Source organism: Polyodon spathula, chromosome 20 (genome assembly GCF_017654505.1).
Source record: "Polyodon spathula isolate WHYD16114869_AA chromosome 20, ASM1765450v1, whole genome shotgun sequence".
Lineage (NCBI taxonomy): Eukaryota > Metazoa > Chordata > Actinopteri > Acipenseriformes > Polyodontidae > Polyodon > Polyodon spathula.
This window is the reverse complement of record NC_054553.1, coordinates 4370961-4386086: the sequence shown is the minus strand read 5'-3', so window position 1 is coordinate 4386086 and position 15126 is coordinate 4370961. Positions and strand designations below refer to the sequence as shown.

Sequence of the window (15126 nt, the reverse complement as noted above, 5' to 3'; positions counted from 1 at the left end):
TATCCTGAAAAAAAACATCAAACCGCCTGAGTAACACCAAAATACTCTTGAGATCCAAACACGTGACCTTCTGTCTACTTTCGGCTTAATCCAGCTGGTTTCAGCACTAGCACTAGCCCTGGACTACCTGACCTGAGCTAACATTAGCAAGTGCTAATCATGGTCTGTGAAACCAGCCGTAGCACTATGCCCATGTTTCGTAATTCCCTAGTTCTCACGCGAAAACTAAAAGATAATTCGTATCATATTACAGTAAAAGTTGGTTCTCAGCTAAATGACCATTGAAGAGAGGAGAGCACACTCTTCTGTGCAGTAGAATGCATGCTGTTCACTGTGGGCATCATTTACACATTGATTTGCTTTGCACGCTACATTTTGAACACAAGAGCACTGTTTGTCCTAATATTTGAATCTTTGTCCCAGGACTAATAAATATTGCAGCTGACGGAAAGCATACTGTCTACGTAGGAAAGGGAATGCATTGAGCATGCCTAACATGTACAATATGATTATATTTAGAGGACACCATTATACGAGAGGACAGCTTCTGAACCTTCCCTTTTGACCCTTTATAGAAATTATTATTTTCCTGGCATTTTACTTTCAATCTTTTAAAAGACAAGAATTCACCACAGAGACCTGCACGTGCAGTCAAATATCCCTGCTTTCATGATCAAACCTGCAGTGGTATTTAGAGCTACAGATGATTACATCAAATGTTGTTGTATTTGCCAGACTGTCCACACTAACTCATCTCATTCACTTGACGACTGACAGACAAATTTGATGTCGTAAAACAGTGGCAACGCTTGCTTAAACAGAGAAAATCGTTTCCTGCAAGTGACTTGCTCAGTCTTCTCATTCAGTAACTACTAGTGACATTCCAGATAATATTTTTAATCCCTTGTTCCCTCCTGCCTGTATCCTGAACCACAGACTCTAGTGACTCAGAACACAAGCTTGAATTTCCCTCGTATTCCCTTTGCTAAAAAAACTACCTCTACCCACAGAGAGGGTTTGCCTTTTCTGTCCCTCACACTAACATCTCACTGCCTGCAGCTTTTAGACCCATGCTGGTACTGTACCTGCTGTATTAGAAGCAGCACTGTTGGTAATTTTCAATTATTTGCCAATTCCATGACAGCCATTTTCCAAATGTTCTCAGGTTATATGTTTAAAAAAAAAAAAAACAGATCAGAAAACAGTTTGTTTTGTACTGCCTTAAATGATGTTGGATAGGCAGACTCAACTCGTACAATGAAGCATGCTTGAAACTGCTTTCAGCCCCATTCTAGGCTAGAATAGGGGTGGTGATAGAGGGAGATGGAGATGGGGATAGGAGAGAGACAGCATGGTAGCTACAGTGTGGAGGAGAGCGAGCAGAACAGACAAGCTCGGAAACACACAAGGGGGGAGGGGTGGTGAAACAACACCCACTCTGCACAGGAGACCTGCTACAATGCTAACAAACACACACACACACACACACACATACACACACACACACACACACACACACATGTTTTCTTTCACATTCCAATAGCAAACATTTGAAAGCCATGTTATTATCTCTTAGTAATTCTACGGTACCCCACTCCATTGATAAGCCTAAAGGCTTGATCAAAAATTAAAATACCATTCTGATTTGAGGGGTAGACCTGAATGCCAGTGCTCTCTTCTTAGTATATTTCCATCTATTTTCCCCAAACCTCCCTAAAGGACAAATAGCCCTTCTGGTTCTGACTGCAGCTCTGATATCTGCTTGATTTTCATTCACGTGACGTCATTTCCCTCTGCCACCCGATGCAAAAAGAAATTTCATACGCCTGTATCACGTCAATATCAAGCTCTGCTATGTAATATAGACACACAGCACTCTCCTGCTCACAGTATACATTACACTATACATCTCCTGCAGCCTGGGAGCAGTGCCCCACCCCCACTCTCCATTAACCCAAACTGAGCACACACCCCCGACATGACTGATCTGCAACCAAACACCCCCGTCTCACGCCCTCTCTGTGTGTCAAAGAAACACTGGCTTCTCACCCTCTCACTATACTAACTGGTCCTCCAACCTGAAAAATCACAGGGATTTTGAAACTTTTCAGCATGCTGTTCCTGCCAAAAATGCAAGTTCTGTAAATTTAAATATGTTAGAATTACCCATTGAAATAGGATTTACCCATTTAAAACTGAACCTATGAATATTATATATATATATATATATATAATATATATATATATATATATATATATATATATAAACACACACACACACACACACACACACACACACACACACTAAACAAAAATATAAACGCAACATGTAAAGTGTTGGTCCCATGTTTCATGAGCTGAAATAAAAGATCCCAGAAATTTTCCATACACACAAAAAGCTTATTTCTCTCAAATTTTGTGCACAAATTTGTTTACATCCCTGTTAGTGAGCATTTCTCCTTTGCCAAGATAACCCATCCACCTGACAGGTGTGGCATATCAAGAAGCTGATTAAACAGCATGATCATTACACAGGTGCACCTTGTGCTGGGGACAATAAAAGGCCACTCTAAAATGTGCAGTTTTGTCACACAACACAATGCCACAGATGTCTCAAGTTTTGAGGGAGGGTGCAATTGGCATGCTGACTACAGGAATGTCCACCAGAGCTGTTGCCAGAGAGTTGAATGTTCATTTCTCTACCATAAGCCGCCTCCAACGTCGTTTTAGAGAATTTGGTAGTAAGTCCAAACAGCCTCACAACCGCAGACCACGTGTAACCACGCCAGCCCAGGACCTTCACATCCGGCTTCTTCACCTGCGGGATCGTCTGAGACCAGCCACCCGGACAGCTGATGAAACTGTGGGTTTGCACAACCGAAGAATTTCTGCACATACTGTCAGAAACCATCTTAGGGAAGCTCATCTGCGTGCTCGTCGTCCTCACCAGGGTCTTGACTCTATGCGAAGGAGATGTGTCGCGCTGCATAAGGCAAATGGTGGTCACACCAGATACTGACTGGTTTTCTGATCCACACCCCTACCTTTTTTTTTTTAAGGTATCTGTGACCAACAGATGCATATCTGTATTCCCAGTCATGTGAAATCCATAGATTAGGGCCTAATGAATTTATTTCAATTGACTGATTTCCTTATATGAAATGTAACTCAGTAAAATCTTTGAAATTGTTGCATGTTGAGTTTATATTTTTGTTCAGTATATACATATATATATACACACACACACACACACACACACACACACACACACATATATATATATAGAGAGAGAAAGATGTTGTTTTCTAAGAGAATGTTATACACCTCAGTGTATTACCCTGTATAAATAAATAAATATACCTTGTCTCTCTCCCCATCAGTCTCAGCTGTTTCCTCTCTGTCCCCTAACCCAGGTTATTCATCTTCTCTCTGCCTCTATGAACAGTGCCATTGAACATGACGGCTTTTCAGAAATAAATGCTGAGCAGCCTGAAAAACAAGGAGACAAGCTTGCTGTCCTCTCTGCGCTACACTCGCTCTCAAGAAACACATCCAATTCTATTTTTGTCTTCCTTGTAAATGTACTATTCAGATTAGTTTATTATCAACTTCCCTGAAAGAGCTCAGCCTCCCCCAGATCTCCTAATAGATGAGTACACTGCAAATACACACACTGTGTATATACACTGCACATCTTTTTAGATAACCTTCTCTACTGGCAAATGTACACATATTCAAAACTGCCATACAACAAGTGCCTTATTTTAGTACCTCTATAATGAACACATAGCACACAGTGGCACTGCTCACACACAGTACCTGGGCAGCAGAGAGTTAAGTGCCCTCCACGCTTGTTCTAATCGTTCTCAATAACTCAGGGTAAACCCTCTCTACACTGGAAAGGGTTTGCCCACTTCTCGCTGCAGCGTGTCTTATATAATGCTCTCACTTGTTTTTGGATAAATCTTGATTTGCATTTTGAAACCCAGGATGTCCAAACAATGCCTGTGTTGATGCAGAGCAGGTTTCATTTCCATCCTGGATCTACTCTAGTGCCATCAACCCATTGCTATAATTCCAATTTCAGATCCTACTGGACCATTGCAGGCAAGGAACATGTGCCTAGGGCTGATGTGTACCCCACTTTAGGAGTGTTAACACGTTTGCAAATACAACAGTGGGTATTCTCCCATTCTATTGAATAAAGGACTTTGCTAAATATAAATACAAGCTTAATGCATTTAAAGAAAACATATACCTTCACACACTCGCATAAAAAGAGAGTACTGAGTATATACAATAAAAAAACACTTCAAGAATGCTACAATTATTAATAAAAACACTTGATGCTTTAAGAGCAGCTGTGTGTGTGTCTGTGTGGGTGTGTGTGTGTGTGTGGTTAGCTAGTTATGAAACAAACATACAAAAAATACAGCCCATGCTATGGGAACAGCAGTTCAAAGGTTTAGACAGCCATTTACATTATAATCTACAGGCAGGTAGGATTTTGATCCTGTGTGTTCAATGGACTGTTTCCCACACTACCTATGAATCTTCAGCCTCCATTTTACTTGCATTCACTCACACACATGCACACGCAGACACACTCACACACACACACACACGCGCACGCATACGCACACACAGCATTTCGTACAGTCACACTGACCGCCCACCCCCTGTAAAGAGAGCTGCCTCATCTCAATATCTCAATAGACCCCTTCCCTGTCTGTCTGTGAGTCCGACAGTGTGTGGAAATGACAAGCCCCCAACAGGAGAGAGATGGAGAGATGAAAGAGAGAGAGAGATGGAGAAACGGTTGCATGATATGGATTCCTGTGTTGAAAAGACCCCTCCCCCAAACATGCAGGACTGGCTCAAACAGAGTGGCCTAGCATATCAACACCATGAAGGAAAAGACTCAATGTTACTGTCATTTGTTATGTTTCATTTCCCAGACTATCAATACACTTATATAGATCACCCCGCCCCCTTTGAAGTGATTAAGGAGATAGGAAAGATATCCACCATAGGACTGCGAGACAGGGAAATACTCATCTATCCATCTCTCCATCTATCTGTCTATCCATCTTAACAGAAAGAGCTACGCGTCTGCTCACAAAAACACAATTATTTACACTAAAGAAATCTGCCAGCAAAAGCTTTGTGTTCCCCCTTCTTTGAAGGAGGGTATTGTTTTGCAATAATAGGCTATAATTGTATCTGTCTGCTAGTATTCATTTGATGCATGTTTTTAATAAACTGTATTTTAAATCGGACGAGTCTCACACCTACAAGTACCGATAGAAAAATAATAATCTGCCTATGCTTTCCCCATCTAATTTATAGAAGCAGTCTTCACTGTTCAGAAATTGATTCTCCTAAAAAACTGATGTGCTATAAACAAAGACACACACACACACACACAAATATGAACAAATATGAGGTATAAGAAGAGAGCTTTAAATATATTTATAAAGAAGTGTTTATCTAAATAGAGAATAATGCATCTCAGATTTACTGCATATCTGTCCATTACTTTCATATATATGTCTACAGATATCCATGTTTATCAATTGATGCACAGGAACATACGCATGTGCATAACAAAAAAAAAAAAAAAAAAAAAGATTTCAGCTGCACATTAAAAAAGCTACATTTCCTCCCCTAATTTGTATTTCCCATGCAGCTACCAGGCTACTGCAGCTGTCATTGTGCTGTGTTTCTGTGCATGTGTGAATAGTGATCAGTTCTATATCTCCACACAGGCACCCCAGAACCGCGCCGTGGAGCCCCACAGTCCGTGCCAGTATTACCTGGTCGTACCAGTCCCGGTTAGAACAGGTACACTCCGGCCACCATCCTCCTTGACCGCTGGAACTGTTGCCGTTCACTTTGGGGCCGCCCTTGGACTGGCCCTTGGGGTTGGGGCCCCCGGAGCCTGCAGCAGTCATCAGCTTGCCTTTACTCCTGCCTATGGTGCCCGTTCCTCCCACGCCTCCCCCTCCCCCAGCCGCCGGAGAGGGCAGGGTCTGTCCGGCGCCGAACCCTGCTGGGTAACCAAACTGGTCGGGCTGCCAGTCCCCGTAAGTGGGGGGGTCCATCCTGCGCAGGGCTGCCATGCGGGTCACCTCGTAGCATTCCGGGCACTTGCAGCAGTGGTGGTGTTTGTGCATGCTGGCTAGCTGGCTGGCTTTGACAATCCTTTTACTGGTGATGCTTCGTCACACAATCCCCACGCAAAAAAAAAAAGAAGTGAATAATACGAATAATAATAATTGTAATAATTATGATGATAATAATAATGATAGCAGATATAAGAACAATTCACCAGCTTCTTGGTTCGCTTGCTCGCTTTCTTTCTTCCTCGCTGTCGGCAATCAAAAAAAATAAATAAAAAAATAACAGTGAGCGAGGAAAGCCAAATAGTCTTTCTCTCCTTCACGTACGGATCAGAAAATGAATGTACAATTCATACCATCACAGACCTGCCCTGATGGTTATGATGGTTAAAATCTCCTCTTAGCACGCCGTGATCACAGTGACAGACACACACACACACACACACACATATACATATATATATATATATATATATGTATAAATATAAATATATATGTATATATAAAAAAAAAATATGGAGAGAGAGAGATATAAATGTCTGCCTGTATCTCCTGGTGAAATATTCCCCTGCGTGCGTGTGTGTGTCTCTCTCTCTCTCTTATTTTGGTGGTGATTCTTCCTCTTCTCCTCCTCTTGCGTTCATTGGGAAGCTCTTTTCCTCTCTCTCTCTCTCTCTCTCTCTCTCTGCAGAGAGGAGTGGAGCACTGGATTGCCTGTCCTACTTGCTGATTGCACAGAAAGATGCGAGCGGGCGAGCAAGAGAGAGAGAGAGAGAGAGAGAGAGAGAGAGAGAGAGAGAGAGAGAGAGAGAGAGGGAGCAATAGCAGCATCCCTCCAGCACCTCAGCCCTGACAGCCACAACCAATCAACTCGCGGCACAGCAACACCATCAGCAGCAGTGCTTCACTGTCTTCTCTTAAAGGGGCTGCGCACCTTTTATCACATCATGGCCATCGCTCAACGCACTTACTGGAAAAGTAGCAAGCTTCATAATGCGCCAACAGGCTGCTTAGTGCACAGTGGCAGGCTTCTGCTGTACGAGTACGTCTCTTTAATCTGGCGGTTTATTGTGCTTTTCCCATGTCTATACTATGCATATTACTGTAGCATGGTTTAAGATACTTATCTGTGATTAATCATGCTTGCCTGTGCCTAAGTACACTTTGTTATGCTTTTGCTACAGTATACCGCAGTACAGGCAGAGAAAGGAAGAGAGAAAGTGAGCTGAAGTCTCGGTGCGCCTTACTCCCCTCAGGAAAGGTAGCCTTTGCCTTTTAAGATTATATATAGCAAAACAAAAAGGAGTAGATCTTTTCAGTCTGAACAAGTGAATCGCCAGCATCGTCTCTACGAGCGAGAGAGAGGGAGAGTGAGGAGGGTAGAGGTTGGGAGGGAGCAGAAGAAGGCTGCAGCATGTCTCAGATGCTCTGTATAGAAATGGGAACGCACATTTACTGTTGCCTCTGTGTTCATGGATTGTAATATTTTCATTAAACAAGTAACAGCTCTCATATACTTGTCCGAGATGAATGGGCCATGTTGTCTTTCTTGCTACGTATCTTACAAATGGATGAAGCAAAACTGGCCCCAGATCTCTCACAGCATTGACAGGTTCCAAGAGTGAGCCCAATGATCCTTTCTGGTTTCCTGTAGAACAACAATGCTGTCCGGATGTGCTTCTCCGAACTATCTGACACACAATATATTGCTGGCTTTACAGCACTAATCATGACCTGCCTCACCTAGACAGACTGTATTACCTAAAAAACAGTTCCAGGCAGTTTAAATCAGACCGTTTCTACTGGGCACGCTCCTGTATAGGCTACACATTTAAACTATTTCCATGCTGGCAGACGCACTCCCAGTGAATTGACACCTTGCAGACAGTGAGCTGTGTAACTCCGGAGCCAGAACCTCCAGGATGTTATTGTGTAAAAGGCTGCAATTATAGAAATTTCTCCAAGCAGCTAAATCTGTCCCAATTTCCCACAATCTCTCACACCCACGCCCCACTAATTAGCGCCTGTGATGGAGGCTGCACAGAGACGCTGTCCCATGCTCTGTGATGGAGGATGCAGAGACGCTGTCCCATGCTCTGTGATGGAGGATGCAGAGACGCTGTCCCATGCTCTGTGATGGAGGATGCAGAGACGCTGTCCCATGCTCTGTGATGGAGGATGCAGAGACGCTGTCCCATGCTCTGTGATGGAGGATGCACAGAGACGCTGTCCCATGCTCTGTGATGGAGGATGCAGAGACGCTGTCCCATGCTCTGTGATGGAGGATGCACAGAGACGCTGTCCCATGCTCTGTGATGGAGGATGCAGAGACGCTGTCCCATGCTCTGTGATGGACGATGCACAGAGACGCTGTCCCATGCTCTGTGATGGAGGATGCACAGAGACGCTGTCCCATGCTTTGTGATGGAGGATGCAGAGACACTGTCCCATGCTCTGTGATGGAGGAGGCAGAGACGCTGTCCCATGCTCTGTGATGGAGGCTGCACAGAAACGTTGTCCCATGCTCTGTGATGGACGATGCACAGAGACGCTGTCCCATGCTTTGTGAGGGAGGATGCAGAGGCGCTGTCCCACGCTCTGTGATTACCCAAAATCCCTTCTGGGACCAAAACTGATTTGCCCGTCTCTCCCTATTCCCTTTATGCTGCATGTTTAGTACCATTTAAAGTACAGGACAAACATGGGCAACCAGAATTGAACTCCAGTACATGGAGTATTGCCTTTCTTTTCTTAAATTTAACCACGAGGCCACATTGCCGTCTGTTCTTTTATCTCAAATAATAAGCCATACTACTTTTCCTCTCAGTCTAGCGGTTCAACCCACACTGCCTCCCAGTCACTTAGCCCTCACAATTAAGCCACACTGCTATCATGTACACAATAATCCTTGCATTCTTTCTTATTCCTTTAACTACAGCATGGAATCAGGGTGATATATAAAGAGAAATCCAATCAAGTAAAGAACATTTTGGAGGAAATTAAACGGGTAGCCTTTGACCCCTCTTGACAAATTAAAAGTAGGCAACCCTGTGATTGATTTAGGAAGCAGGGGTGAGATCTGTAGCAATTCAGACCAGCCCAAGCTCCAGTTTCCGCACCTATTAGTCTCACAGCACCCCTGCTTTGCTAACCCTGTTATATAACCCAGGGCTGCCAAACAGCACCCTCTTTGACTCCTTTATTTCACAATGTACTTTTTTTTTCTAGAATTTCTTTGCATTCTCACAAAGGTTACTTCTGAGGCTCTGGTCACCTGACAAGAGAGATGACCATATAAGGCTACAGGAAGTTCAGTCTGTCTGTGTCGTCAGGCTAAGGACAATGATGGCTCTCAATGCTGAGAACACAGGGGGAACTATTCTATTACAAAAGGATTGGGTTTGAAGCACACTTACCATTTACAAATACCTAATGCAAACACAGCTAATTGAAATAACTGAAAGCAGCCCCTGAGTTCTAACCACTAAATCACTTTCCCTCCCAGTCCCTCAGCACTAACCATTAAACCACACGGCCTGACAATCCCCCAGTCCAGACCACAAAAAGCTAATCTGCCTCCCAGTCTCTCAGCACTAACCAGGGGACCACACTGCCTGATACACATTATTTCCTTAAATTCTTCGCTTGTGCAGCAAATCGAAAAAAAAAAAAAAAAAAAATCTTTCTAACATGAACAAGGACCCCAGCTGCAGGGAAGGCTGGACCTTGAGCGGGACCAGAACCAAGCTGGCACCGGGTCCCTGAGTGACAACGAGCCTCTGCGATGACGCTGCAGCACTCAGCTCTCAGAGCTGCACAGTCCCGCAGCTGCAATCACAGGGAAAACAAAAGGGCCGGCGCTGCAGCTCCTATTAATAGGATGGGTGGCAGCAAGCAGCTGCTTCGGCAGGCAGCACACAGCCTGCTGACAGAATAATGATAGAGAGAGAGAGAGACTGAGACGGGGGAAGGAAAGGATTGGAAAGAAGGATTATGACAGGGGAAAAAGGGAGACTGCAGGGAAATGGAGAGAAGGACGAGAGGAGGCAGAGAAGCCTGTGAAGCAGGGGGAGATGGGGGAATAAATGGGAGCGAGGGAACCATGTGGGAGGAAATAGAGGCACAGGTACTTCGATTGGGATACAGAAAGATAGAGATGTACAGTAAAAGGATTTGCTGACATAGTTTGCTGACGTAGGCAGGGAGATAGTGCCGGTCGTAACACTCTTAAATTTGGCAGTGAACCCCTTTACCTCCAGTCTAATGAGGAGAGACACTCAAACCACAGAGAACAGTGCGAGCCCTCTGAGCATGTGGGGATGCAGGGGGAGGGATGAGGTTTCCATAGCAACCTAAGCCAGGCTGAGCGCGCTCAGTGTCCATTTCAGTTCTGACTCTCTGCGAGCCTGTCAGCGTAGCTGCTAGGGATCTCCTACACTGAAGAGAGATTTCACTGGGTTACACTGAGAGAGCAGGGCAGCCACGGCACTCCGATCCTGGCAGATCTCTGCAGAGAAGCAGGGTTTCATCTGCTGATGAGAGTGTCGTGCCATCTGTTTGAGGGCGTATTAAAAGGTAATAGCATAGGTTAATGTGTTTAAGGCCAGCAGTACCCCTTAGTGTTAGCCCCAGTCAGTTAGTCAGACTCCATTAATGAATAAAAGGGCAAGCCTGAAAACAAGATGATTGATCTTCGTAATTTTATCCTGGAGAAATATCTGCCCAGGACTACACTGACACAAACCAAATTGCACCACCAGATGGGTGAACACGGTGCTCCCTAGTGGGGAGTCAGAGAACTGCAGCAGAAACAATACCACCAAAACTTATCCAAATGAAAGCAAAAGGGAAATACATCAATTCCAGACAATCCCCTACAGCATCTATTTCCTGTGGCACCTATAATATTGCACAACATACCTGCTGTGTAAGCAGCACTCAGCAGCTGCCCTGTTTGGCAACCCAGACAGATTGTGCCAAGAGCCGAGGGGTTAGAGACCCTTTGCAGGTGTCAGATTCTCAGTTTCCCCCAAGTCTGATCTGCTTGACAAAGCAGTTACACAAGTCGCTGGGTTCAGGAGTCAATAACACTGTTGCTGAGAAGCTGTCCGAGGGCTTTCCTGCTGAGCAACACAGAGCTACTGCAGAACAAACTGCAGAATCAGGCTGACATGACACCTCATCAATCATCAAAGACAGAGTGAGGAGAGAGAGACAGAGATTCCCCAACTGGAACGGAAATGCTTCATCTCTCTCTCTCCATCTGGACAGCAAAACCCCCCCACACACACACACAAACTCAGATAATAAAATAAGAGGCATCTATTGCATTGTGAGGTTGCTAGTCTACAATATTAGATATGGGGTGGGGGTGGGGGTGAAGGACATCAATCAATCTAAATAATCCAAAATAATTTTGCACCTTGTTTTCCCAGGGTACCACTGCAGTGGCATTACTCTGCAGCCTGGAGTTTTCTGATTGATTTCTGATTCCCCTTCTGTAGTTCCACACTAACAAAAAACAAGGCGGGTTTCATATCTGGGATGAAACCTTGCACTACTAAAAACATGAAACTAACTGTAAGAGTATCCAGAGTAAAGAGTGTTAACACAAGCTGGTGAAGGTCTGTCCCTGGCAGTGTAGCCCGAGCTCCTGCCTTTCCCCAGCTCCCAATGGCGAGCTCCTGATCCCAACTGACCTTGGGAATCTCCACGTGAGTGTGGGCCACCAGGCCACACACCCGCTCCACTTTCTGTGAGGTCCTCAGTGTGGTCACCCAAACTCGAGCTGGCTCTTCACCACCCTCCAATCCAGACTCCTGGCAAGCTGGGGCTGTTCTCTGAAACACACAGTACAGCACAATCTCTATAATCGAAGCAGAAAAATACAAAGCAATACTGTGCAACTCTCACCATCACACTTTGTGTATTTAATTCCCGTTCAGTCTCTTATGATGCTGCCGGGGTACTCCAAGGAACCAGTTCCAGGGTTTCTTTTAACATGCTCACCAGTGGGTTTCCTAATGCTGTGCTGTGGCCAGCAGGAGGCACAATGTGCATTAGTCAGTGTTTTATGGGAATCAGGGATTATGTTAGAACAGCACAATCTCCTCCTCCTCCCTGATCATCAAGGCCACACAAAAAAACAAACAGCAATTAAAAACCTGGCAAGCGTGAAGAGCTTTGACAAACAGGAATCCGTCTCTGTTACTACAGCTATCTGGCATCGAGGGGCATTGCAAACTGAATGGGATTTACTGCTGCTTGATTCAGAAAAGCTCATAACACACCAACCCAATCTGATGTGATTCACCGCTGCCTGCCCGGCCCAGCCATATCCCAAACAGGGGCCTGATTGTTGTACTAGAGCAATGGAAGCTGTTTTCTTTGCCTTTTTGTCTGGAGTCCTTGTTCTTCAACCATACAGCCCCCTGATGGGGGAGAGAGGGTATGCAGAACAGGTACCTGGATGGTCCCACAGCTTTGGTTTCTAACTATTCCTCATACTCTTGATGGATTTCATTGTCTATTAGGGTTTTTGAGAGCGGGACAGCACTGAAATAATAATATGGGTCTTGAGATTGTGTTGTGTGTTGAGATCGAGGTAAAGATTTATCCCTTGAGTTGTGCTGTGTTGACTGACAGAGGACAGCGGCCCGGTGCTATTAAATATTGAACACTTTTGAGCCCATTAAGATAAATCAATCACTTCTGGGCTGAGTGGTCTGTGTAAGTAATCTAGTCTTCTCTTTGTCCTTGACCTGTGACTATCTGTGAACCACTGCTAACACCTGGGTAAAACTGTCTTTAATGGGAAGGAGAGTGGCTCACAACTGCCGAAAAATGAACAGGAAGATTATCCTAACCATCAGCTATTGCGTCAGCAGAGACGATCCTTCATGAAAAGAGTATAAACACAGGGAATTTGTCTGTCACATGGAATGCTTGCAGCGACAGTGCTAGGTGGTGCAGTGGTCTAATTTTCTTGTTGCTCATGTCTTTCACCTCTGGAGTTTTAGATTCTCGCTCAGGTAACAAATGGCATGAGTTTAGTGGGGGAACATTACAGAGCCAATAAGGTCACAGTCAGGCCTGGACTGAGGTGTGCTCGTGAAGGTGTTGGATGAAGCTTGCCTTGCATTTGCATGACTAGCCAGACAATGCATACCTTTTGAGGGGCCTAAGACGGGGAGAGGAGGAGAGACAGCAGAGAGTCTCCAGCCATCTCTATTGCCTGCCAGCGCAGCTGCTCCAAGGCCAGCAGTGGATCTGCTTGTTTCCATTGAACTACGGCACAGGCAGCCTTCGAAACAACCCCCCCCCCAATTGATGAAGATTGATCCTTGCATGTTCATTCTCCTGAGCCAGCCATCCAGCCTGCCAGCCCATCTCTCCGTGTTTATTCAGCTCTCTGAGCTCTGAGAGACTGCAATCACTCATGGAGGCCTGTGTCAAGACTGAAGTACCAACCAAACTGCTCGGCAGAAGTCCAAACAGGGCAATCAGGCAGCCGAAACGTTCTTACCATTGCGCCAGCTCGTGATATTAAAAAGCTTTACTGGGGACCTTAACACGGCAGAAACTCGTCTTCCTTTTATCAGGGCTTGATCTGTCTCGCTGCCTTTTCATTAGTGACCTGCGCTCGGCCTGACGGTTACCCTGAGCGACAGCTGTGCCAGGTTTGTGACAACACTTATTCAGGGCAGGACACTGCCAGATGTGCCACTACAAAGATAGACCAGGGCTGTTCTGATTCAACTTGCAATGAGTGTCCCGCATTCATGCGCTTCAGTTTAATTAATGATAAGCCACTCCCTGAACATCTAAACTAAACCCATCAGCCCAGTACGACATTACTTTGCTTCGTAATGGCTTGAACAGTTCGTTTGAGTGTATTATATATCACTTACTGCTGGGGAAGTACTTTAAGAGAGTCAGAGACCAAGACGCTGTTTGTTGTGGTAGAGAGCCAGGCTCCATCAGCCATCCTAGACTAACCTTGGTGGCAGTAGCTGCTGCTAGCTGTGCCAGCGTATGAGGTCACTTCCAGTGCAACACTGATACAAACTTCATTATATTGCCCAGTATCAACAGGAAATCAGTGAAGCTGATAATATATATATATATATATATATATATATATATATATATATATATTATATCACATGGAAGCAAGACCCCATTTGTGAAAACTTGTAGGGGATGGAATATTAGCCAGCAGCAATCTCAACAGACCTTGCTCTCAGTCCAGTCCTATTCGGTCATTAGTTCCCTCTTTTTCTGCTGCTCTGCGCCAAATGATAGAACGCGCAGGCTCATTCGATTGAATTCCAATCCTATACTCTGATGACTGCACGCCTGGAATCATAATGAGCCCTTTGCTGGACGCTTTCACAGAATGTGCTCTGAGCAGCGCTGGCAAAGCAGATTTGTTAGATACATTTAGCTTTCTTAAGCAGGGCCTCTGCAGAGGGAGCCGTCCCAACTCAGGGTGAGAGCCCTGATCTCCGCAGCCAGCTATCTGCATTAAACAGGCAGGGATTGAAACTGGTATTGGCCTGGGATCTAATTGGGGGCTTCAGAATCATCATTGTTGAGGTTTATCATTTAGATGACCAGGAGCAAGCAGTCCGATGAATCAGGCTTGTGGTAAATCTGCTCATTTTATCCAATGTCCCTCCCAATATCATACATTCAGATGAGGCACCGTATTAGAGAGGCATAGACATGTGATCAGGCCAGAGCTCAAATTCCAGCTTATTTTAATAACCCCAGACCTAGCGCTGGTCCACTGTACCAGTACCTGAGCTTGAGTGAGAGGTGTTCCTGTCTAAACCTGTGCAGACACTAAAGAGGCTGCAGAGCTTCAATCAATATCATACCTCCCAGCTTTCATCTCCCCCTCCTGATCCTCCCGTCTTCTCCCCAATTTCAGGCTCCTGGTCCTCTGCGCGGCTGTTCAGCCTCAGTGTGACCTCATAGCATTCCTGGATATCTGGAGAGA

The 15126-nt window shown here is 45.0% G+C and overlaps 1 protein-coding gene across 15 annotated transcripts in view; it reads right to left on the bottom strand.

Annotated features, from left to right (window-relative positions):
- dlg3 (discs, large homolog 3 (Drosophila)) overlaps nucleotides 1-15126 on the bottom strand; it is a 57487-nt gene that overhangs the window by 35490 nt on the left and 6871 nt on the right. For 10 of the 15 annotated variants that reach the window (XM_041219907.1, XM_041219908.1, XM_041219902.1 and 7 more), the window contains exons 3-4: nucleotides 15005-15117; nucleotides 11822-11962 (exon numbers count right to left, since the gene is read on the bottom strand). In XM_041219907.1, coding sequence (XP_041075841.1) covers nucleotides 11822-11962; nucleotides 15005-15117 — 254 coding nt within the window. Of the gene's footprint in view, nucleotides 1-5816; nucleotides 6568-11821; nucleotides 11963-15004; nucleotides 15118-15126 lie in introns of those variants that run through there. The other 5 variants (XM_041219906.1, XM_041219913.1, XM_041219916.1 and 2 more) reach the window with 4 other exon arrangements.